Raw genomic sequence first — 26,236 nt, 5'->3', positions numbered from 1 at the left:
GCATTTAGGATACTAATAAAGATTATTTAATAATTCCAAAGTGTTGTGTATAGTGGCGAAGCGTTCTGCATGGGAAAAAATCATGTTTTCGTGTTTCATTTTGCTGCGTGTTTGTTGTTCCGTGTATGTTTTCTTTTCTTTATTTTTTAAATGTACTATGAAAACTTCAACGATGAGCTTAGGGACCGTTTCTAAATTACGAAAAGCTCTAAGGAGAGGGTCGAAAAGAGCGTTACGCCATTTTATTTTTACGTGCTAAGGAATAGAGACCGTTAAAAGGTGGGAAGGGGGTACACTGAAAAAAAATGAAGTTGATTTACCATTCTGGATGTATTAAAAGTGTGTAAGAACTTGCAAAATGCTGAATTAACTGCTACGTCAGTTACTTTAGCAATGTCAAGATTTAAAACTAACTGCCGTAGCGGGTAATTTAGCATTTTGTGAGTTCTCACACACTTAGCATACACCCAGAATGTTAAATCAACTTCACTTTTTTTTCGGTGTAAAAAATACTGAAAAAGTGCGTTACGTAATTTAGGGTCTTACTTTGCTCAAAAAATAGTGTTGATGCGTTGTTGATGAAAATCTCTTGGAAATTCATACGGTCTGATTATTGAGATAGCTCATTGCGAGGAGGAAGATCTTCGGCCGTGGCGTTTTCTCGAGTGGACGGCGCGGCGTCGGGCAGCGATGGCTCTGACACAGAAATCTGGTTACGAAACATTCAGAGCGACGTCATTTGGGTCTGAGAAGTCACTCAGTGGCGTGGCGTGCTTTGCGATATATCGATTGATCTGCCATTCAAACCCATGGAAAACGATCGATATACAGGCTGCGCGCAACGAACACCTGAATAATCGATTCTTCACTATACCTTCAAATGGGGAAATATCGATAATCGATCATTCACGCCACGCCACTGATGTCACTAATGGAACCGCGATGCCTAGGTATGCCGCGAACTAGCATAACCGGCTACCATCGAGGAACCAATGAATGTAATTAACTTAGTCGCTTCGTACATTTCAGGATATCCCGTCTTGAATTGAACTAGATTCGGATCCTACAGTCACTGGTCAGAGATTAAACACTGTAAGTTTCAGTATAGACGGATTGTATCAATCAATAACGAAAATGCACAATGGCTCGTTGTCAGTTTCAATTGAAATATTTTGTAGCAATTTTTTACCAATATTTTTGATTTTTGCTTCTTTGCTGAGTGTCCACTTGTAATTGGTAGAGCAAATTTCAAAGTTACATTTTGTTATGGTATGATCGTTCAAATATACTTTCTAATCATGACAATAATTTTATAATTACATATATATGCGAGCAAAACCAGTTTTTTCAACCACGTTTAATACAGCATATTTGGACTTTAAAATCGTGTACATTAGGTCCCTCATGGTGTCAGTCAAGAAGATTCTTTGAAAGAGCCTAATTAAACACCTAATGGAGTTTGAAGTACAGAATTATCAACTCCACACGATGAAAAAAAGTTTGTAAGTACATTAAGTACCGTCAAATCTTTTCTCAACATCAGTTAATTTGGTTTTGCTTATACATTCTGCAGTTTTTTCATTTATTTTTAGATTTCTATGTTTAAAATGAATTTGAACGATTCATTTGAATAAATATTCTACCACACCAATAGTACGTGATGTATTGCTGGCTTTAGCCGCAATGATCCGTCAGTGACACAAGTACCGAATTAATGTTTCATCTTTACAGAAAAAAGTGAATAAATGGATAAAAAATTAAATAATGCCAATTGCAAGCTAAAAATAAAGTCATCTGGTGCTGAAAACAAAATGAAGTAAAATAGTATTATCACCATCGAGAAGCCTTCAAATCAGCCATTTCTATTGATATTGACGCAGCCATCCGTTCAAATAAACGCAAGAATCCCGGTCAAAGCGGGGGAGTTTCAGAGCCAACAACTCGAAGTCCTCGAGAGCATACCAGCTGTCGATTTTCGTGACACTTGTCTTTCAAAAACAACACACTTTCGTTCCGTCAAAAAATCTTTCAAAGCCTCAACTTATCCATCACCATCTTCGTCCTTCCCGCAGGACAAGCTTCAAAGGCAGACCCCCTATGTGCGTCTCTAGAAAGCACTCACCTGAATTCCAATGTAAAGTGAAACATCAGCCTCTTAGCGAGACAGCAAATCTTTCTTATCAAGTGGTCCCCCCGCAAGAGCCACGAAACTACGAGATCGAGTTGTCAAGATGAATAATTAGGATGGCTAAGCTGCGCGCGCATATCGTTTTGGGAACTGCCAGGGGATCTCATAGGAAATTTGAATTTGGAACCGGTACCTGACTTCTGTTAAATGTTCCTCGGTTTGTCTTTAACAAAGTTGCCAGATTATCAAATGAGTTTTGCAAAATTCACGATTTTAGTCGTTTGTAGAACAGGAAACTCAAACGCTAAAATAATTTGCATGAGTTTCAACTCATTTCTATACGCGAATTGACATCAGGGATTATTGATAAAATTGATCTGTAGAATTAAGAGGAGAAGGAATCAAAGTTTATTGATTCATACCAGGAATATTCTAAAATATTTCTGTGATGTTCATCTGTATGAAAAAAAAAATTAAAGTTCCTCAACCACACAGAATCTTACGTAAAACAACGATTGAATGCACTAGAAATATGTTCTTATACTCTATATGAAAACTATATGTACAATTCGGGATACAATTCTCTGTAGTCCAAAAGTCATGCATGTATGGACCGTATTCGATAGTGGTGTATCGTTTGGTTCAAAACAATAAAACATAACCTCCAACAAAAATTTTAGGAAATAAGTTAGAAAAACTGAAAATGAAGAAATTCCTAACAATCTCACTCTCATTGGCATTTGGTACGTTCAAAGAATAAAAACTCCCGTCACAGAGAACCCGTTCCCTCAGATTGCTAAATTGCTTTTGAGGTTTTGTTTACATATTGAATCCATCGATATCGATATAATATCACCTATTTGATGTATCGAATACGATCTATTGTGTGTGTTTGCTTAACGCCGTGCCAGCTAAATATTTTTAAATTCCTAAATGCGTGCTATTCTGACAACCATGATATACTAGGGTGCTGGTGGCATTCGGTTCAGACTGCTCTAAGCACCTGAACCTACCTGCATTTTGAAGTGAGACCTTAGTAGCATATGAAAACATTACTGCAAGGCCCAAAACCATGATGTAGGTAAACTTCTTCGCTCGGTAACGCTTTCATTCAGATAGTCATCTGCGAGCTCGTGCTCGAATAAAATCTAAATTTTTCACGGTGCATAAATATGTGTGTCCTTGCGATTAAACGGTTTCTGAAGACGCCGGCCGGCAATGGCTTTAAACTAATAACGGGACCACAGCAGGAGGCTCTTAAGCTCTCGGTATCAGTGCTTTTTTGACAGTTAAACTTAGTCTTTCAACCTACTCTGTAAATCAAAATAGAAGTTTTTATATGAAAAAAATCCTTGGAATCCTGTAAGACAACGAATGAGAAGCATCTGTTGTAAATGGGTGTTCGATAAGTTTAAGCAGATTAGTCATAAATTAGTAGCATTTAGCGCAAGGAAGCGAAGCGACTTACTAAAAAAATTTGGGCTAATTTTTATGGACGCACATGTTTTCATTAAAAAACATGGTCCCTGCAAGAAGTATTAGGTTTACAACTTTGGGTCCACGTTTCCAAAATCCTGCGTGGTTGATGAATTTTTCTATCCCAGCGTTAAAGTCTCTGATGAGGACAGCATTTACATTATTTCTATCCCTAAACTTTAAAGCATGAATAATGAATGAATGATTCATAATTACAAAATTAATTTTCTGTCAATCACCAAATTACATTAATAACGAATAGGGTTCCAAATATTTAAGTACGGCCTCCGAAATATATAGCCGCATCAATCGCGAGCAGAATAATCGGGCAAAGCGGCATAGTAGAAGATGTATTGTGTAAGAGTATTGTTCATTTCAAGATTTTAATTTTTCTTTAAAATTTGTTTTCCAAACACAAATCATGGAAGCTCAAGTCTTATCTGAGTTAACCTCCAAAGCATTACCGAGAGGGCTCACGAAGAAAGAGGTGCAAGAAAAAGTCTAAAAAAGTTTGAACAGTGAAGCCCATGCAGGGAGAAATGAATGTATTATTTGCAGTCCTCGCTTGCCTAGTAAGATCCTGCTGATAAGTTATCACCTCTTTCACTTAAAGAGAGAACTGTTATCCAAGCCATGAACCGATGAAGTGAAAATACCACAGCACGTAAAAACAGGCGGTAATGCAATATTAAGTTGTGGTGAAGGCCCCTCCAGTTTTGCGGTCTTGAAATCAACTGAGTTATACTGACACACGTAATTTGAAACAAGACAGCGAACAATACAGGGTGTCCCAGGATTGAGTACAAATACGCATATTGAAGGAGTTGTTTTTTTGGGACAAAAAAGACGTTTTTGTGGTGGAACTTTTTCCAGAAACGCTTTCTCTGGGGGCCCCATTATCCCCTGTTAGTCCCTATTATCTCGAAAACGACGAGTCATAGCGAAAAAACGTAGAATACATTATCTCAGTATTTTTAAACGCTAGATCTAGCGGTGCCATCAAAAATCGATTTTTGTCGCTAGAAATATTAATTTTGGCTAGTTTTTGCTTCGACACCCCCATAAATCCCCCCCAAAATGAGTTACCCCTTTTCTGGAGGTAAAAAATGAAAAAAAAGGCTTAGAATTACCTTCAGCTACCAGTTTTCATCAAAATTGTTTAATAAACATTGTCACAGTGTCAAATAGACAATTCTTTTTTACTCCACCTTTGCGGGGCCGTGGCCCCTAGCGAAAGCGTTTTTGGGGAAAAAAATATACCAGAAAAACGTCTTTTTCAGACCAAAAGAATCGACTCCTTCAATATTCATACTTAATCCTAGGACACCCTGTATGTTGCTCATCCGAATCAACTTGATGTTACATACATACGTATAAGTCGCTTTACAGCACTCCCTCGCGCTCTACGACTCCTAACCTCCACTGCTCTCTTTCAAACCACAATGGGGCATTGAGCACCTTAACATTTCCGCTTCAACCCTCTCCCTCCAACCTTTCATTGGGCGCCCTCTGCGTCTTCTCCCAGGGGAACCCAATCAAGGACCTTCTTCGGCAACCTGTCTCCTGCCATTCGCTCTGGACATGACCACTTGATGTTACTTTTTCTTTAAATTATTTTCGTCTGAGGGGAAAAAATACTAGCGATTGATTTTCGCCGAAAGTTCTAACAGTTGGCATCGATGTGCCACAAATTTTGAGAGGAACGTCAGCATGGCGTCTTACGGACGTGAGTTTATCCGTGGAGGATTAGAGGGCGTCACGGCGGAGTCGGGGAGAAGCCACTAATTGCGAGTATGAGCTGGAATTTGAGCAGAGTCATCGAAATTAAACAAGCTACTGAGCCAGTGTCGTTGTGGTGTGGCCAGCCTGTGCTGTTGCCACGTGGTGGCAATTTCCCAATGGTGTCTGAACGGGGGGCTAAACAATAGTATTTTTTTATACGCTGGCAACAACGGGTAATGAAGGTGGCAACGAGCTCAAACTGGACGGGCGTGATCGCGCCCACCGATCCGACCACTCCGCCTCGTACGAAGAAAGTAGTTGTCCACTGCGGACTATGATTGTTGAAATTGATAGACAAAGCAATAGACAGGAAGACAAAAAGGATATGGAGGGATCCTATTCGTGGAAGCGGGTGTTTGCAATGGACAAAGGACGTAGATAATATTTGTAGACTAACAAACGGCAGTCCATGAGAGATCCTATAGTTAGTCCATCATTTTCTCCCTTAGTCTGTAGGAGTCACCCATTGGTCAACCAATAAGATTGCACCATACTCCCTGTGTGTTCTTTGTCTATTGCTTTGTGTATCAAATTCAATAATCAGCCCACTGTGCGAAAAGCGCCTATGTAGGGAGAGTATGGGCATGCAGATTTTTCCTAGCATTGATGTGGGTATCTGTATATTGATAATTCTTCAAATGTGACAAATAGGTGCTCATTGTCAATAAAAGCCATACACATATCAACAAATCAGATGAACTAGAATTGGCCTAAGGGAATGAGAGTTTGAAAGTGACCTCTATGTTTCTAACCGTGTGTTCAAGTCTCCTTGGCGGTTCCTCTCAAACTACCCACTTCCACTTCAGGGTGAGTAGAAACATTCAAAATACAACCAGTTGGTGGATGCAACTTAATAAACTTCGTTGTAGTGTTAGATTGCATCGCCAAATTTGAAGGCGAACTAGAAGCGACTTACGTTAGAAAGGCATTTGAAGGAAGTTGTGGAAAACAGTTTTTGCTTCTGATCGATGCCGAATGACGTCATTCGGCTCGGCGCAAAACCGGGGTGTTTGACACTTAAGGAAAATAAGTTGCGCTTTTTGAACTGCATATTTATCAGTTTCTAAGTTACTTTTTCGTGGTTTTAATGTGCACCTAGTGTTCTACGCGTCATTAAATTTCAGAAACATGATTCGCAAGTCATTTGTTCATGGCTTAGTGACTCATTACCAACATTTCTTAGACTCAATAGGAAAATCTTTGAACTTTTGCACGACCTCTATCAATTGCCTACATATGATGATAATTTTTCTAAAAAAATTAAATCGCAACTCACAGCTCACGCAGGTCTTTTTGTGTGGTGTGGAAACAGAAATTGTTTGCAGACTGCACCCGGGAGGCTTCCAGGTTAATTAGGCTTACGCCACGCTTCGCGAATTCATTCACTCGGCTACTTTTACGCTGACTTATGTTTGTCATTCGAGTAAAAGTGAGGTGTACCAATTATAAAAGTTGACAGTGACAGTGTTGATCTCAGCCTCCGACGCTTTACTCTCTCTTTCTGTGGTTATCTCGGGCAAAGTGGGGGAGAAACAGGCGCGATCAATGCCACACTGCCTTAGTGCCTTCCATCGTATGCTTCTTTGCTTGGAGTTGGGTGGGATGCATGGTCCACATGGTAGACGTATTGCCATATTGTGCCCGAATCTTAGTATTGACATGATTTAAAAATTGAACCGCATTGGCAGAAAGGAATCAAGCCACATCAGCTATTGCCAAATTTAGCTGGGCAATTTAATTTTTTACGAGAGAACGTTTATGCGGATATTCTGGAAACTTTTGAGGAATTTGCTACGTATGCAGGAAATTCACTGAAATTTTAACAAAAATCCGCACAACCATTTTCGTGTAAAAAATTGAACCACCCAATTACATTTGACAATGGCTAGTGAAGCTTGGTTCCTTTCTGCTTAACGCGGTCCAATTGTGTAATATTATTTTTTAAATATAACCATGAGGCTTCTGCTTGAAGCGTATCAAGGTTGAAAAAGAACCTAAACGAAAAACTTATTGAAGGTGACATTTTGCACTTATTGCGATTGTCACAAGACGTGCGAATTTTTTCAAATTTCCTTATAGTAAAGATATCTTCAGCGCTTTGTCACTATGGGGTAACTACTGAGAGTTTCTATTTAGTAAATATCCTATAGAAAGAAACCGTTAAAAAGTTTTGGAAGATAGACATAACTTCAAAAAAAGAAGGAAAATGGGTGAATTCTTGATAGTTTTCCCTGTCTGTTTCTGTTAAGAAATGTTCCAAATGAGAACTGTACGATGTTTGTATTTTCATTTACCTTGTGTCTTCTTGGAAAAAGGTAAAAAAAAATATGTATGGTGTCGAGATAAAATTTTTCTGAGTTGGCATCGTTGTCCGGTTTACCTGAGAGTTATAAACGTAAATTAAAACCGGTCACTTTAGAAAGTCGAGACTTACATTGTGGAGTTGCTTCTTGCGGTCGCCCAAAAGTCAGGAGTATGTTCACCAAAATAATAGACGGGCGTGGATTTAAATCTTTGCGTTAAATATTTAGTGTGTGATTTATCCAAATCGCTGAATAAACTCAATACAAGAGAACTTTTGGCGGAAAAATATAGCCATGAATGATAAGTATAGCACGCGCGTTAAATTCATTCCCTCTTTAAGCGTAGGCAGTTCACAAAATCAGCAGTTAAGTAATAACTTTAGACAACAAAGCAATCGTTTTTGTCTTACACCGGGTGTCCCTAACCATTTGTATCACGCTTTTTTTTTAGTTATTTTAGATTAAATGAAGTCGGAAACTGCGGGAATGAGGAGGGAATCTAAAATTCATGGCCGCGGAGCACCCCCCCCCCCCTCCCAGCCCCACTCGTGGGGGTAAAAGGGCGTTCTTACTTTATAAGTTGGGGTTCCCTTCAAAATTTTAAAATTATTCTACTTTATTCAGAAAGTATAGAAAATGTTACCTCGAATCAATACTCAGAAATCCAAAATCTGCCCATTTATGCACAGGATATGGGGACAGGGATCTGCTCCTTAAATTGAAAAAAGCAAAATTGACATGGAGATCTGGGCAACAGATATGTTTCTAGGTAATCGACCATCAGGAATCTAAGTTTCATAGCACCCCCAAGCACCTCATACATTTTCTGATGTGATACAGTGGGTCCTTAATTCAGAAAATTTACAAAATTAGAATATGTTACATCAGAAAATGTTTAAGGGGCTGTGAAACTATCACATTTGGATTCCTGATGGTCGATAACCTGGAAGATCATCTTTTTTCTGAGCCTCTGCCTCAATTTAGGGACACTGAATTTTACGATAGGCGGTCCCATCCTCCATAGGAGTCCATATTTTGAACAAATGCTGGCATCCATCAATTTTTTATGGGTTTTTTTTCCCTCGTCCAATTTTAGACTGAAACACTGTGCGCAAATAGCTAGAGAGCCAGGGAAACACGGTAAGGCAAGTGTTGCGGTCAACGAGGACATGTTCAATCCGTGAGTGTCAATTTTCAACAAATGGAGAAACGCAAATGGAATTTGCGTACAAATGGAGTATCTCCGTGTGTCTCCGCGAGAGATTGACGTGGAGACTTTAACGCCCGGGTAGAAAGATAAACGGATAAAGTCTCGGGAGCGTACTGCAACTAGGATGCAACATTTCGGTCATTTCTTTTGCCTGCGTACAAATGGAGAACCTCTGTTCAGTTTACCTCGTCTGACATGTGACAACGTCTAGGAGGCTCATACAGCGTTCTTCCTTAGCACTACAGTTCAGGAGTTAAAATATTTCGAACTGAAATGAGCCAATTTTGGATTTTTCGGTATCAATTTGGCATACTATTTTCTGTTCTTTCAAGAAATAATAATTTCAAAATTTTGAAGGGAACTCCAATTTTTAAAGTCATTATTCCCCTTGTATCCTACAAGGGGTGGCGGGAGGGGGGGGGTTGGGTGTGGCATGAAATTCGGATTCTTTGGGGTCGATTCTCTATTTTTCCCTGAAGTCTCGACTTAATCCGATCTAAAAAACCAAGAAAAAAGCCTACTTCGTACCGTTAGTCTAGGTCACCATGTATGTTGGTTTTTATGGTCAAACTTCAATAAAGAATGAAAAACTGGAAAAAAAACCACATTGGATCTAGAGTCCAGACTCTTAAAAACATCGACAAGAAAAAGTACTCTTGATTCAATCAGAATCTAGCTTAAATCAAGAACCAAGCCTCTTAATTTGAACGGATTTCGTTTTGATTCAAGCAAAAATACGATTGAATTAAGAGTACCTATTTTTTCTTGTAAATGTTTTTAAGAGTCTGGACTCTAGATCCAATGTGTTTTTTTTTCCAGTGAAGGAAATATCTGTTTCTGTTTTACTACTATGAGACCACGCTCCTGACCTCTTCCTATGGTCCAACCCAAAGTGTTGGTTGGCCCTGTTCTGCAGTTTAACTTGATTCATAGCATGGCGCACATTGGTAAAACACCAGGATCAAAAAAGCAGCGCGTGGACATGGCCTTACTTCAGAATGCGGTTGAACTTCCCTTCACCAGCACAGTAATTAATTAGCAGTTTCTCTGTGGAACGAGAATGCCGGGAAACTAGACTAAGCCACCGCTGGTAGATATATTATTTCACGGTTCCTAACTTTCAGAATTCAGGGCGACAACGCAACGCCACAACGCTCGCAGCGCGGGAGCGGCAATGGAGAATTTGCACGCAATTTTTTTATTGCTTCATCTGAAAGTGCCTAATGAGCTGAGTTCGCAACATTTTTCATAATTTTTTTCTGACATGGGAAATTGGAGAAAAATTGATTTAAAAGTGAGAAAATGTGCCGCCTTGTGACGTCATCTGGCGGCATTTCCCATTTAAACACATGTATTTTAGCAGATTAGGTTATTTTGTCATATCTCCTCTAATAATTGCTCAATTTATGAATCAAGGGTATCTTCGTGTTCAGTTCACTCAGAGGATTCCACTTAAACAGGAAATTCATCAAATTTCAGACCCTTGCAAATTCTCCATTCTCATCATCCTCCACCCTCTTCCCTTCCCTTCTATTTTAAACGCCATGTAGATAAGTATCGACGCGCAGAAATGAATTTCTTCTAATTCTCGGGGTTCTGTATAAGAAAAAATAGTGAACACCGATTAACGAAATTCTAACGATTTTATGAGATGAAAAAATTTAATGTAGGTATGTACTTACATTACCGAAATTGAAGGGCAAATATGTGGACTGACAGTGGCTTTCAATTGCAGAATTTCTAGATAAGAAGAAGTACCTAAGGAAATCATGCATGCATTTCCAGTGTGTGACATTACTTGCATGCAGTTTTTTAATCGTTTTTAATTTTTGGAGGATGACAATTGTATCTCAAGTTATTGTTTTTTACATACATGTACGTCGCTTCCTGGGCATGTCATGGTAGTATGGCCAGCCGGAATATCTATATGTAATTTTCCGGATTAAGCAGAATCAACCTAACTATGTATATATTTTTCAATAGAGGCCTAATCTACAAATGCCTTCAAACTCGCAATACATTTGATCATAGAATATGATCGCAAATATTTCGAGTTTAAATGTTACTTCGTTTTTTTTATTAAAATATAAAATGTCAGAGAAAATTAGATTACGGGGTAAGATAGGCTGATTTTAGTTATGTAGTTACTATACGGCACCTAGTTACGTAGTGAAACAAGCATGGAGGGAATGGAGGCAAAGAAAGGTCCAATGTCCACGCACGGACATACGACTGACATCATTACACATACAAATTAAATTAAATTTCTCAAATTTACAAATACAGTAGAGTTTGCGCCAAATAAGTTTACCCTCTTTTAGACTGCGACGAAAGATCTGCCATCTTGCTTCTTGAATTTACTTTACAGGTAAAAATGACGTCGAACGATCTTCTGTCGCAGTCTAAAAGCGCACAAACTTATTTTGCGTGAAGCGTGAACTCTGTATTTCTCGCACCAACGACGGACAGATGTTCATACATTTTATAAGTCCTATTTTTTGTTGCTTGATAAAACTCGGTCGAATTATTTTTTCTCTTGTGCCTATGAACCTGCGGTTTTTTCATATACAAACACTGGAAAAAAAACACACTGGATCTAGAGTCCAGACTCTTAAAAACATCGACAAGCAAAAATTTTCTTGATTCAATCAAAATCTAGCTTAAATCAAGAACCAAGCCTCTTGATTTAAGCGGATTTCGTTTTGATTCAAGCAAAAATCCGATTAAATGAAGAGTATTTTTTCTTGTCAATGTTTTCAAGAGTCTGGACTCTAGATTCAATGTGTTTACTTTCCAGTGAAGTTTTACGATTTACTCGGATTTCGATGTGAAGTTTTCATGAACTAATCTACAAAATACACTGAAGTGGCAACTGCGCTTTTAACAGTAATTACACGGGATATAACATCATCCCGGCCGGATAAACGGAGGCGCTCACGCCGCTGGCCGCGAAGAAAAGTGCGTCAAATTGATTACAACGTCACCGTTTAGAGCGTTAACAGTCAAAGATGCGCATACCACATTGCCGTTTCTGTCGGATCTTAAAATTGAACCACAGGTGTTTCTGGTCAAAAATTTAAAATTACTTTTGAAAAGTCTTGGGAAAACAAATATTGTGTATCACACATCAACGGATAAAGTCGAACTGTGTTTCTCGGATGGAAGTGTGTTTCTCTACTCGTGCTTTATCTATTTGAAAGCAAATTAAACTATGATTTTCTTTGAAATTTTCTGGGAATTGTTTTCAATTACGAGTAATTTCCATTTATTCTTATGACCCTTAACTAACGAGCACTCCCTCTTTCCCACTCGTCTCTAGTTCCTTTAAGCATAAATACTTCCAATTTTGCTGCACTCGCCCTAGTTTTGCCATCTTTTTCATCATTTAAAGAAATAATTTATTTTTGTGTGCAAGATTCTCTTAATCAGGCAATTGATTTAATATTACTTATGTAGAACGGATGTGTTAAGGATGATTTGTGGGTACTAACATGTAGACATACTTACCATCCCCTTTCTGGGCTCCGTAGCCAAAAATACGGTTCTTAAATTTGAAACTCACGACTTCTGAGCCCGGAATAGACGGTCTGTCCGTGTCCGCCAAAAATGTAGGCTATCAGACCTGTATTTTTTTATGTATTTTAAATTATTAATTTTTATTTTATTTTATTTAAAAATATGTTTTTAAGAAATGACAACAACGCACAGTTTTGAGCGCGACCTTGACTCTATTTTACTCGGTTCATGCTATAATTATCACGGTTTTCTTTAGACTTTACAGTGATGTAAAATGCTGCGAAAGAACCCTCTATTTTTGAAATAAACGAACTGATCCTCAGCTCTAGGCGGCAATAACCAAAGGAATATTGTTTTATATCCTTCCAGTTCTATTTAACCGCACTGTAGTCTTAAATCATGGTTTAACTTTGATTTAATATCCAGTTATCTCATCATTACTTCAATGAGGAGCTCCCGACATCCGTTTCCGTTTAGGGGAAGCATAACAAGCAAGAGACATTTGTCTCTGCATAATGAAAAGCTAATTCTTCATTACGTCTCTAAAGACGTAAAACATGATGAGTTCAGTGTAACGGGTTATGAGAAATATGAAAATGATAACTTCGCGGTTTACAGGGAAATGAGGCATAATCAAGAATGATGTAATTACCTATTAGACAGAATCTCTAATTTTGGTGATGTCATTAAGCGGAGAATAATTTAACGCAATAATTTGTCGGAGTAGTGTGTCTTTATGGTCGGAATAACAAAGAAGGGGGGATGAGGTTTATGCCTTGCGACTTTCAAAGCTGCATTTCCGATCCAGAGAGCTTCATTTTAACAAAGTAGAATCAATAGTAAGAGAGTATCAGCTATGTTTGGATGAAAATTAATAAAAATTACAAACATTACATAATTTGTGACGTAAGTTAGAACTATTTTCCATATCAGATCCGCTACAAAATTTGATATCTAAACTTTTGTACAATTTCCATAAAATGATATAAATTTTCTTAAGGTGGTTGTTATTAAAATTATTTTATTTTCTTTTTGATTTCAGAAACTCGCCGAAGATGAGGAAACGGAACTTGAGGGCCAAATGATATTCGGTTGAGCTCGATTCGGCAGCCACACCAAAAATCAAAGGATTTTGACCCGAGGCAAATCAGGGACCAATCATGGACCTGAAAAAGAACGCGCCACTGATCAGTATCAAGCTGATCATGTCCCTCTTAATAGTGCTTTTCGTGTCAATAATGAGTGTGCGAACTGAGGCGGACAGCCTGTGCTTTAGGTACGATAAAAGAATCAACAAATTAGTGAAACTATTAGATAATTTTTTAAGTAGGGACTCTATCCAGTTGCTGGACGGAATAGTCATTAAGAAATACAAAAACCAAAAATCTAGTGGTAGTGTTAGTAATAGTAGCGATTCGAATAAAAATAGCGATGTGAATAGTGATCCGATTCTAAACCAAGATAATAAATTCGTTTTTCAAATATCAAATATGTCCAACAGTGTAAGTGAGAATCAGTGCAGTGATTTCGACGATTATATATTTCAAAAATTGGGAGATTTTTTCACGGAAAAAGTTATCGACATTAGGATTCCTCTGGTGCTCGACCAAAGTTTGTCAACGGAAAACGCCGAAACTGGTGAGTAATTTTTTAGTTTTCCCTTAGTTATTCCCTTACGAAAAATAAAGATTTCCTCTTCTTCAGGTGGATATTAAATTTCGAAATTAACTGCAGTGTCTCTATTTCAATTTAATTTTCAGCAATCACTTCTCCTAATGTCTAAAAAAAAACTGATTTATTACTTACGTATTGTTTCCACTGTATAGTGTCTGTACAGTGAATCTGTTACCTACAAAATTTCGGTTTAAATGAAATCCTATGTTTTAGCCGTCTCTAATTTCAAGGGACTTTGTTAATTGGGGCACATTTAAAGACTCTATACAGAAAATTGCCGTGTTATAACGCTCTCTAAATAAAGGAAAACATAATGGCAGAGCTTGCGCGGGGGGATAGGGTACAAGAAGAATACACCTAAAGAATGGGCTTAAACAAGCTGTTAAGTATAAAAAACGCTGATTAGGAAGGCTCTGGTCATTCGGAATTACTTTCGAATTTCTCAGCCTTCTTAAAATTTCAAAATTTGCTTTTAATATTCCAACTCATCAAAAATTTGTAAGTGCAGATCATTTTACGCTGAGAAAGTTTGAAATCAGTGGGCAAAAATGTTTTTGTAATGAAAAAAATCTCATGTGAGCACGTTTTAACATTTTTTTTTTTTTTTAGAACGAGAGTCAAGTCACGCATGCTCTTTCAAAGCCTAGACAAGTTTTATGCAAAAATAAAATGGAAGAAATGTGTTTTGACACACAACACTCTGCATACGTTTGATTACATGTTTGAAACGAAGAGAAAATGAGTGCTCAAGCACTGAAAAATTTTTTTCTTAAGATATTATTTGTACTTACAGCGTCGTTTTTTGACGACAGAATTTGGAGTTTTATAAAATTTGAATTCAGTGTTTTTTTAGTTAAAAACGCGCCGTTTTGTTATCGTTAAGTTTATGTTAAAAATACGATGGCAAATCACGTTTCTTTAACTTCAAATACTGACTTTAAGTTAATTAACGAAAAAAAAAATCGGCAAGAAACGACGCTTTAAGTCAAAATAATATCTCATCTAAAAAAATTTTTAGTGAGGCGTGACACTTTTCTGTATGAGTATGGGGTAATTTGAGGTTGAGATATTAGTGATGAAATGTTTTAAGAAATGCAAGGTTTACAATACGTTCGCGGTGAAGAGTATGGTTTGCCCAAAAGGGCAAAAAGGAGTGTTATTTGCTGTTCCTTCATTCTCCGTCTCTCTGATGTAAGAGCGTATCTCGCGATTTCTACATGAACTCCAGAGTGAATGGATTCATGTGTAAAACATGGGCTTACGCGAAACTTGAGGTACGCCCTTACGTTAGAGGGGCGACAATTTGTGCAAGAGTGTTTTACAAAATCGGTCATTATTCGTTTCTATAAGAAAAATCATAAAAAAACAGAAAACTAAATTTATATTATAAGGAGGCAACTCTTTTTTGCAGCCAAATAATATTTTCCAAGATAAAGCTGATGCATAGAACGAATTCTTTCTAGGGTATCCATTTTTGTCCCCAAGCTAGCTCGTTGTAAAGCTTTGTATGCAAATACACGCTCTTAAATCGGACTTTTTGAGGACACGGAAGAAATTATGAGTCTGCGATCCAGTAAGAAAGTTTGCCACTGCCAAAATCACTCATATTTTAGAGGCTAATTAATTCTCCTCGCGTGCATTTCTTTAACAGAAATATGAATAATTCGAGGGAAAGTAAGTCACTGGAGCACATTCAGCGATACTCTTTTTTTTTTTATAAGTGCGCACCATGCAAGCGTGCTTTGAAAGGTGATTTCTCTGTGAGTTCATTATAAACAATGATTTGACCTGTGTTTTGAAGATATTTTAGTAGTAGATAGTTTAAGTATACTTGATTATTACAATTTTTTACAATTTTTTCCCAGAATTGTTTTGGATGGGTGCATCTCAGGTGATGATGTACCCATTTCTAAAATGAGTTAAAATGAGTAAAGGAATTTTTAATAATATAAACATATTCACTTATCTTTATTCGCCCTTATTTCATTTTAAGACGTGATATCTGATCCTTACGATAGAGCGTTCCAGGAAGATCATTCTGCAAATTTCGGAATGTTGATTGAACTCATTCATCAGTGAAAACAATGTAGTGAGCCAAGAAAGAGAGGGAAAGTTTATTTTAATTTGAATAAATAGAAAGCAACGCTGCAGAAAAGAAAAGAGACATTGAAGTGAAGGGATATAATCATTCTACAAATATTTGCAAAAGTAGTAAAACGCATGTATTTGTTTGCATTGAAAATGTTATCGGTATGGACTCGTCACGCAGAAATTCTGAAAGTGGATAATCTTACAGGCACTTTAAGGCTGCGAGGAATAATCCTCAATAATATCGGTATTAGTCTTAACAATTTTTGCCACGACCAAAAACTGTTAAGAAACATAACAATTTTTCTTAATTTGTTTTCAGCCCGAGTGTTCAGTAAAAGCCCGTTTTTGACTGGATTTGGGCTGGGATTCCTGGCATTCGGACTGAAGAAACTGCTGTTGCCTCTTTTCATCGGAGCGCAAATCATCAAGTCAATATTAATAGCCATGTTCTTGCCTAGTATCCTCGGCAGCGTCGGAAAATTGGTCGGAAAAGGTACAAAACTTTCATTTTATTCCTGTACCCCCTTTTTATTCTCAACTAAAAACCGAGACACAACTATTACTTTCAACATACGTGACAATAAATAGACGTGAAATGTGACCCACCCAAGTGCATATATGAATACCACAATTTTATTTACCATATCATATTCATCAAGGTACGCCGTGAACTCTTTTCCCGTCGATTATTTTCACTTACAGTAAATGGGGCAACAAGATGTCGCGTTTTCAAAGAAAGAAACCAAGTGTAAAGTCATGAAAGTATTTCAGCCGATATCTGGTGTTTCTAAAACTTCAATCGAAAACGGTCAAAGAATGCAGCGGTTTGAATGTAAATTATTTGATTACATTCATCAAGATGAACCAGATCTTAAGCTACGATGCTTTGTTGTCATAATGCTGTAATTTAACTGAACGAGCTTCTGTTTTGAACTATATACTTACTATATACTCTTTATATAACTAATCGTAGGTTTTGCTTGAGTAGAACCAACTTTTTTTGACGAGTCATGTGTCGTGTTCTGACCTGGCGTTCAAGCGTTCGTCGTAATGTACATTTGAAAGGCAATCGTTCTCATATTGACCACGTCAAGCTGTACATTACCTAAACGTGCTGTTGAAGATCAAGGAAACATTTTTAGACTAATTAGTTTACACTTCAAGATGAATGATCACCATCTGATAACAGTACAGCATACCTAAAAAAAGTTGGGCGGACCTTCTTGTGGGTGAATGTATAATTCTGTTGCTAACTTTCAAATACAGTTAGGGAACTAACTTTATTTGAAAGTTAGGAACAGAATTATACATCCAACCACGAGAAGGTCCGACCAACTTTTTTTACATTCAATAGTGAATTTCATCCGTGCAAAAATTATAGGACAATCTACACCAGGAACTTTTTTGAGAATGAAGTGACATTTGAAAAATAGAGAATGAGCAAAATATTCCCTTAACAGTAACGTAGCTTTCGTGGACGAAATAAGACGGAAAGAAAATGGGGCGATCCTATTCGTTGAAGCGGGTGGTTGCAATGGACAAAGGTGGTAAGTCATACACTATATAAAGACAACCCACAAGAGACCCTACCCCTATATTCTGCTCTATCATTTTCCCCTTTTGTCCACAACAGCCACCCGTCTTAACTTGTGGGATTGCTCTGTTTTCTACTTGTCTTCCTTTTTGATATAGCTTTGTCTTTCAATTTCAATAATCAGCTCTCAGACTATGAAATTCGGAAAGTTTGGAGATGCATCCCAACTAACGTAAAATCGACGGACAAAAAGCCAGAAGCCGATGAGACTACGCCATTCCAAGCATCATACGCAGTCGATGGCGTGTGCAGCACATAATATACCCCGGAGACTCAAACGAAGGGTTAGAAAAGTAGAGCCGGCTTTATGTCTGTCTCAGCAGCTCATGAAACTTTGTATAGTTGCAATATTGATTAGAAAGGATGAATTTAAATGACTAATACCGTGCTAAAGAAAAACGCTGCTAAGCATTCAGACGTTGCCAACTTTTTTTTTGGATAAAATGTGGATTTTTTGGGAAACTTATAGATGTTTTCCCTCTAATACCACAGTGAATTTCACTAGCAATTTGATCTAAAGTATCTGAAATATTCAAGCAAAAATTATTCAAAACTTCCCTCAAAAATATATATTTGATTAGGGAACGTTTGGCATCATTTGAATGTTCATACGGTGTTGCCCTTTAGTATGGCATTAATCTTTACTTGGAAACTAGAATAATTTTGTGATACTGGCAGATCGATGGTTGAACTGACACCACATATCTCCATTGCGGCGTTTCGAAATCTCCGTTCCTAATTTATTTTTTCGAAGAGAAAAAAGTCAACTTTAGGTATTGTCCACACGGGCGGAGCTTGGAGAAATTAGTTCCGCAAACTGGGGATTTCGAGGAACAAGTCATAGCTGATTTATAATAAGTTCTGGAACAAGTTATAGCTAAGTTAAAGTAAGTTCTTTGAACGAGTTCGCCCGAAGTTCCGCGATCCATGCCCGTGTGGATAAGGCCTTACAGTTTAGAATTTATACAGAGTATTCCATACTAACAGAAAAGAAAAATCAAGGAGTGCAAGGAAGTTTTCAAAAAATTACGTTGATTAGTACTCTATGGAAAAAATAAAGTACTACTGGAAGTCTACAACGCCGCAAAAGGAGGGTCTGGCTGAGATTATTAATGGACCACTAGACAAGGTACGAATTGAAGCATTCTAATATATGTTTCCTAACCAGAATCTCACGTGGAACACGATTTGCGCAACGAAAATAATTACTGAAATCAACTCCTAGGGAAGATTTTAACATTTTTATTTCACATTGGTTACGAGGAATTTAAAAAGGCCCGCTCATAAGAAACTCAAAGCTCTACGTGAGTCAAATCGCGCACCACAACGGTTTCAGCGAGCCTCTCAATCGAGCAAACGTTCATTTCCCACCATGTGTTGTTCAAACTATAAGCAATTTGCTACAACTGAGCCAAAGCGTAAAGATTGAGGTTGCCAGATTTTTATATCGCAGAGACTGTCATGATTATTTTTTTTTTTTAGTTTTGAAGTATAACCAACGTGATGTAATGATCGTTTTTATTAATTTACTTAGGACCTTTCAGCATTTCGCCATCTTCAGAGTACAGTCATTAATACATAAATATATCACAGTTATTACACTTTCGTCCTAAAATAAATATCATATATCAAGGCACATTATACACATAGTCTTAATTACAAGAGGGTCAATATTACCTAGCATAGAAATAGAAATAGCAACAAACCCGCTCATCAGGAGGTGCTGCGACCTATTAATGAATCAGGAAAGTTCTGACAAGTGAGATATCGATGCATCGGTGAATTCACGTAACAACAATCACCAGAGTTGAATGATTACAATTTGATTAGAAGCAATGCTAGGTAATATTGACCCTCTTGTAATTAAGACTATGTGTATAATGTGCCTTGATATATGTTATTTAGTTTAGGACGAAAGTGTAATAACTGTGATATATTTATGTATTAATGACTGTACTCTGAAGATGGCGAAATGCTGAAAGGTCTTAAGTAAATTAATAAAAACGATCATTACATCACCTTGGTTATACTTCAAAACTAAAATTAAATATGGTGTTGTTCAAATCAAACTTTATTAATGTCATGATTATGTTTAGCGCGCAATGTGAATCACGTATAGCATTGAGTTTTCATGAGCGGGTGGTTTGAATTCACGCATCAAAAATCATTTAATTTCTTCATTAGGAGTTGATCTCGGTAATTTTTGTTGTGCGCATCGTATTCTATGTGAAATTTTGGTTAAGAAACCTATATCAGAATGCTGAAATTCGTACCTTGTCTAGTGGTCCATTCTGAGGAAAAACAATCTTTCGACAGATTATTGATTATTGATAAAAACAATCTTTCGACAGATTATTGATTATTGTTTTCCCACGCCTGACAATGAGCGCCAAGAGCTTCCTTCCGATGCTCACTCTCTTCCTCTCGCTTTCTTTTATCCCGGCGGGCGCTCGGCGCTCTCCCTCGGGAGCGGAGGAAGCAGACGCGGACGCGAGCGCCGGGGTCGGCGAAACGAAAGTGATCGTGGCGGCAGCGGCGACCGGAGCGCGATTGTATCCGCGTGACGCTGCGGCCGCGGCCCGGTCTCGCCAAAACCGGTTGTGCCCAAATGTGGCACACGCCAGCCGCGCCGCCGCCGGTGCCATCGCCCCGCCGCGCTATTGAACTTGACCCCGCGGCCGCGCCGCACCACACCGTTCAGCCATTCATTGCGCCGGAAGCTACGGCTGCGGCTCATTCATATGTGCTGCCCGCCTCCTTGCGTACGCGCCACGTGGGTTCCTTCCCAATGCACGGTTTTTAGTGAAATGGAAACCCGGGGGAGAGGGAGGGGTCTTGGGGGGTGGCCCTGAAGGGGGAGGAAATTGAAAGGGGTGGAAAGTCAAAACGCTGTACACTGGAAAATGACAATACTTCCTCTCTACCCTACGGGAGCGAGAAAGTAAAAACACATTGGATCTAGAGTCCAGGGTCCAAGGAGACTTTAACGCACGGCTAGAAACATAGAGGTCACTTTCAAACTCTCATTCCCTCAGGCCAATTCTACTTCATCTGATTTGTTGATGTGTGTATTGCTTTTATAGACAATGAGCACCTATTTGTCACACACTGGGGAAAAAAACACACTGGATCTAGAGTCTAGACTCTTAAAAACATAGACAAGAACAAATACTCTTGATTCAACCGGATTTTTGCTTAAATCAAGAGCCAAGCCTCTTAATTTGAGCGGAATTCCTTTTGACTTAGGCACAAATCTGATTGAATCAAGAGTTTTTTTTCGTGTCAATGTTTTCGAGAGTATGGACTCTAGATCCAATGTGTTCTTTTTCCAATATACATAGTCTCACGACGGAAATGAATTACGAAACGGGAAGTCTGATAATCAAATCCTAAACAAGATACAAGTGTTTATACAATTAAGAATGAATGACAAAAATATAAATGACGTCATTTGTATAATCGAACTTCCATTTGAGCTTTGTTAAAAACGTTTGCTATAATATATCGTTCAGGAGTTGATTTCCGAAACTCCCATTGTATGATTAATTTTCTATGAAAGGTTTCGAGGAGAATTCAGTTGACTTATTTTTAGTTCAGACCCTGTTTAGTAGTTCGTTGCCATCAGGTGATGCTATGGTTGTGTAACAATTTCTCTTCTTCAATGGAGATCCGGCGGCGGAGAAAAAAAAGTCTTATGATGGTGATGAAAGAAAAATTTAGAGGATTTTCTCATTGAAAAGTCATGGAGATAAGAGCATTTAAATTAGTTTCTAGTTGTAAAAAACGTCCACTATCTTACAATCAGTTGCGCTTGATTTCGTTTACCAGCTTTTGAATTTTCATTCTTGAGACCGATACCCATGGCTGAAGTGCGAAACAACGTGCTTTCGTTTGCGACGTCGCAGACTTCCTACCCTCCTTTATTTTTTCTTTGGAAAACTAATGAACGCAATTTCTTGAAAACTTCCTTGATTTTTTCTCTATGCTATTGCTAGCTGTTGATTTCAAGCTACTTGTATGAAGTTGGGTTGTTTCTCTTTGAAAAAATAATATAGGAGCAGACTTTTTGAAATACCGCACTGGAGATAGGCGGTTTCGTACTTTGGCCAACAAGGCAGGATTTACCTACTTGCCGCCCATGGGCCGCCTGTAATTTGCCGCCCCCTTCTCATTCGTTTTGAAACGTCAATAAAAACCATCAAGTGAACGTGCCAGTGGGGGAGGATGCAGAAGACGCGTTTACTCGTGTTGGACACACTTTTTGGGAAAGCCGTGTCGACACTCTTAGCAAAAGTTCACGGAACTTTGCGCGAAAGTTAAGTTCCGTAAACCTATCTCTATGTGGACAAGGTCTTCCATTCATAAGAAATGAACGAAAAAATTATGAAAGAACAAACATAAATGTAGTTTAATGATTTTAATTTCCGCCGCCGCGTCGTGCAGACTGCACTGTGTTTGGCGCAATGCGTGAAGTATTCATGCATTCTTGTAGGCGCTATCCGTTTCACGCTGACTGCAGTGACCGCACTGTGTTTGATGCAATGCGTGAAGTATTCTAGCAGTCTTGTAGGCGCTAATATGTGTTACATGCCGACCGCCGCGCCGAGGGCTTCTCCTTTTCATCTCAAGTCCTCGTCATCATACCTCTCTAAGTCGCGCCGTTCCAGGCCAAATGGCGTGTTAGGTTTCTCTCTTAACTCGACTAATTAAAGGTGCTGTCTCTTGTATCACTGAAAGTCGACAAAATTAGAAATTACTGTGCTCTCAGGAAATGAGAGATTTTGTTGCCTTTTCTCGTTTGTATTTTTATTCTAAATTCGATTTTTTTTATACCTACATTAAAAAAAAATTGCCGCTCCCTAGATTTGCCGCCATGGGCCGCGGCCCATGTGGCCATCCCCTTAATCCGGCCCTGTTGGCCAACGATATTTAATATCGCGAGTGGCTGAAGAATCTACAGGGGGCGTAGCCTTCAGCTTGACACACAGCAAAAAGCAAAGCACATTATGAAATGCATTCATAATATGCATTTACAGAGGCTATGCATCGATGTATTCATATGTACTGTCCGCCTCATTGCGCACGCGTCACGTGAGTTTCTTTCCAATGGACTTTTCCCCCTTTTCTTTCTTAAATAAAAAGGAAACTAGATGGAGGCATCAATGCAATGAGGGGAAGAAGGGAAGGGCATTCGAAAAGTGGACATTCAAAACCCGGTAAGCGCCATGAGCTGTTGGTGATACACACTTTTTCATTCATGTACACCGTCAACTTCTGAACCTTCCAAAGCATTTGACTAGAATATTTAACCGTACGAATCAGGTGCTTTGGAGTGGTTGACTAGTATTAAACTATGAAATGCACAACAATGCGATGAAATACTGGTAGATTGATAGAAAAGCTCTCTTTCTATCATTACGTCCTGTGGGGCACAAGATTAGGAACCACTAAAGTTTTGATTATTCGACCTAATTCTTTACTTTGATAATCAAATTGCTCTCAAATTTGATCGTATACTAATAGTAAAATTCTGTAATCTTGGAAACAGACTTACGATGTAATGGAATATAGAATTGGAGCTCAAATATTGAAGGATCCAATTTGCAGAAAACTGCATTTCATTATTTTACCTGGTCATCGATTGGATCCCTCGCATTGCTGTTCAATAGTCATGCAAGTGTCAATGACCTTCTAAAATATTCTCGGCAAACTGTAAACATTTTTATAAACTGGTCCCGACTACGAACAGCGCCCAACAAACTAACTAGCGCAACGAAATATTTACAGACATTCAGCGACCGTATCCAATTAACTGGATAGATTCTGCACTGTGAGGATTCGAGAAATAAATTGAATTTTTACCTACTAAAAAAATCTACCGAACTTCACTGAATAGTAAACAATCGTTGTTGTTTGCTGGGATACTCAGGTTTTGTACGAGGTGCATCGTAGGTAATTAAAGGGTATTCAGTTAGTTTTATGGCGCTTAACGCGATGAGGAAATGTATACTCCGGAGTGCAGCGAGCTTGTAATTAAAACTCGTTTGTGTGCGTTTGCTCTTGCCACATTGTCAGAGAATCAAAAATCTAATCGCATGAAATAAACTTGCATAGTTAATCATCACCACCAGTTTTATATTTTTAACAAACCGATCGGTATTTTACGTTGCAAAAACACACAAGACTAATAAAGAAAATAAAAAATAGCAGACAAACGTAAGGAAATAGACATTACAATATAACAAATAATAATACTAACGAATGATATGAGAAGAGAGAAGAAACCTCAATAGAAAACCTAACGTTCTCAAATCAAATGAACTACATTTTTCAATAAAGAACTACTGCTTCTGGACGATCCATGAAATAACCAACCTACTCGGGGAATTAAATGGTATGCATGTTTCTAAAATGAGCCGGAAATAATAATTCCTGGTCACAAAATAAAGTCCAAATTGTAGGCTTTCTCTTTTTTCTTATCGTATTTCTGTTGAACAAAAAGGACACTTTCTGGGGGTTTGCTGCTGAAAAGCTCTCCCATCAGCCTCTCGTCCCCCGTTCTTTAGAAAGCATCCAATTTCCCAAATGTGTGTTTTACACCCTCTCTGGAGCAAAGTACACCCGAAACCACCTAGTGCTGCAAAGCATCTTGTTCATCGGGCTGGAAAAGTCAAAACGCCTTCAATTTTTACGTATGCAATACGGACGTCCCTCGAACACGAATAGTTGAATCCAATCATTTTAATCGTCGAAATTAGTGCTCCTTCCCTTTTCACAAGTCAATGTGAACGGTATGCGATGTCTGACAATATCTTTTTGCAAAAAAATCCTGAAAAATGGATAGCAACGAGGACAAATATGGAACCTAATTTACCGCACATTTTCATCTGTTTTTTAATAAAACCCGTGACTTAATTACAGCGTTGCGAATGGTCACAGTTAGTTAGGCATCTGATACTACTACTGTATCACCACCATCACTGCTACCATACCACTACTACTATTAGTACTACTACTTCTACTATTCGTATTACTACTACTACAACAACTACCACCAACTACTACTACTACTACTACTACTACTACTACTACTACTACTACTACTACTACTACTACTACTACTACTACTACTACTACTACTACTACTACTACTATCTCTACTATCTAATACCTACCTACTCCTTTCTAACTTTCTTTCTTTCTTCCTTTCTTTCTTTTGGCGCGTATACGTAGTATACCGCCTTTGCGATCGTTTCGACCCCCCCCTCGATACAATAACCGAGTCCCCTAGTTCCTTACCGAAAAGTGACTACCGCGAACTTCTGAGATTTTCCAAAGCGTGTAAAAAGTTTACTAATCCGTCAATAATAATGATTAAAATTTGTTTCTCATTCTGGGGCTCGCTAGTTTATGTGTAATGAATACCAAGAGTCTACGTTTCTTGGTTTTTTTTAAAAAAACCTTAGAATGGGGCGCGCTGATTTAAAATATGCATATATAAGCGGAAGCAAGCGAACTGATTCGAGGATGACTGACCAGTTCGGCACTCCTTGAATGAGAATTTCACTCACTCCGTTTTGTTCACAACGTTGCTTTGACATATCTCCACAACACTGTTATCCTTTTCAAAAGTTGGTACTCCTTGCTCTGATAGCCGGGGCCACCAGGATAGTGGTAAGTGCAATCTGTGATGAGCCTCGAGACTCATTAGACCATTTGCTAAACGTGGCTCATACAGGAGTCCACTAAGCCCTCTCGCCCCCACGCTCCTGATCACTGCGTCGGCGTCACGAAGAACATTGGGCCTTGGGTCCCAACGCGGCCGATACCCGTACCCCAATTACTCACGCTTCATTAACCATTTCACCGTCACGCTAGGATTCATCCAATTTTCAAAAAAAATTGTTTCGCATGTATTTAGCAATTTTTTCCTTACTCTCCGTTAAAACACAAATAAAAAGAGACCTCATTCATAAAAATCGGCCGAATAGAAGAGAAGTTACAGTAATCGAAATCCGAAGAAATCAACAAAACCTCGACTCCTCGATACGAAAAATAAAATGAAGGGGAAAAAAAGAAAGTATAAATTACAATTAAATATAATTGACCTCAAAATTTGACAAACAATTCATTTATATACCTAACGCTGAAAAAACTGGGAGAAATTATAAAAAATTTGCCTCTTGCAAGGGGCTTCTTTGTAAGAATTTTGACCTGAAGACAACGGTCGAATAACAGCAGTACTCCATACAATACACGGTGTGCCTGAACGAGTTAAACATTTTTCATACGTCCAAATCGAAAAATCTTTATATTTTTAACTACAATGTTTCTTGAATCGTTTAAGCAAAAAAAAAAAAAAAAAATTCCGTCGAGATTCTGGAACGCAAAGGCGCTTTAAAAGTATTCTGGGGCTATAATAGCTAAATCACCGGTAGTAAATTCGTTATATTATTAAAAAG

At 38.3% G+C, this 26,236-nt stretch overlaps 1 protein-coding gene across 2 annotated transcripts in view; it reads left to right on the top strand.

Moving 5' to 3' along the window:
- Osi24 (Protein) overlaps nucleotides 1-26,236 on the top strand; it is a 67,410-nt gene that overhangs the window by 18,035 nt on the left and 23,139 nt on the right. The window contains exons 1-3 of one of the 2 annotated variants that reach the window (XM_072299461.1): nucleotides 13,174-13,321; nucleotides 13,458-14,053; nucleotides 16,500-16,673. In XM_072299461.1, the coding sequence (XP_072155562.1) occupies nucleotides 13,576-14,053; nucleotides 16,500-16,673 (652 nt within the window). In that variant the 5' untranslated portion in view covers nucleotides 13,174-13,321; nucleotides 13,458-13,575. Of the gene's footprint in view, nucleotides 1-13,173; nucleotides 13,322-13,457; nucleotides 14,054-16,499; nucleotides 16,674-26,236 lie in introns of those variants that run through there. The other variant, XM_019040730.2, reaches the window with a different exon arrangement.

This window comes from Bemisia tabaci, chromosome 4, assembly GCF_918797505.1.
Source record: "Bemisia tabaci chromosome 4, PGI_BMITA_v3".
In the NCBI taxonomy this organism is placed as follows: domain Eukaryota; kingdom Metazoa; phylum Arthropoda; class Insecta; order Hemiptera; family Aleyrodidae; genus Bemisia; species Bemisia tabaci.
This window is presented reverse-complemented; position numbering and strand designations above follow the sequence as displayed.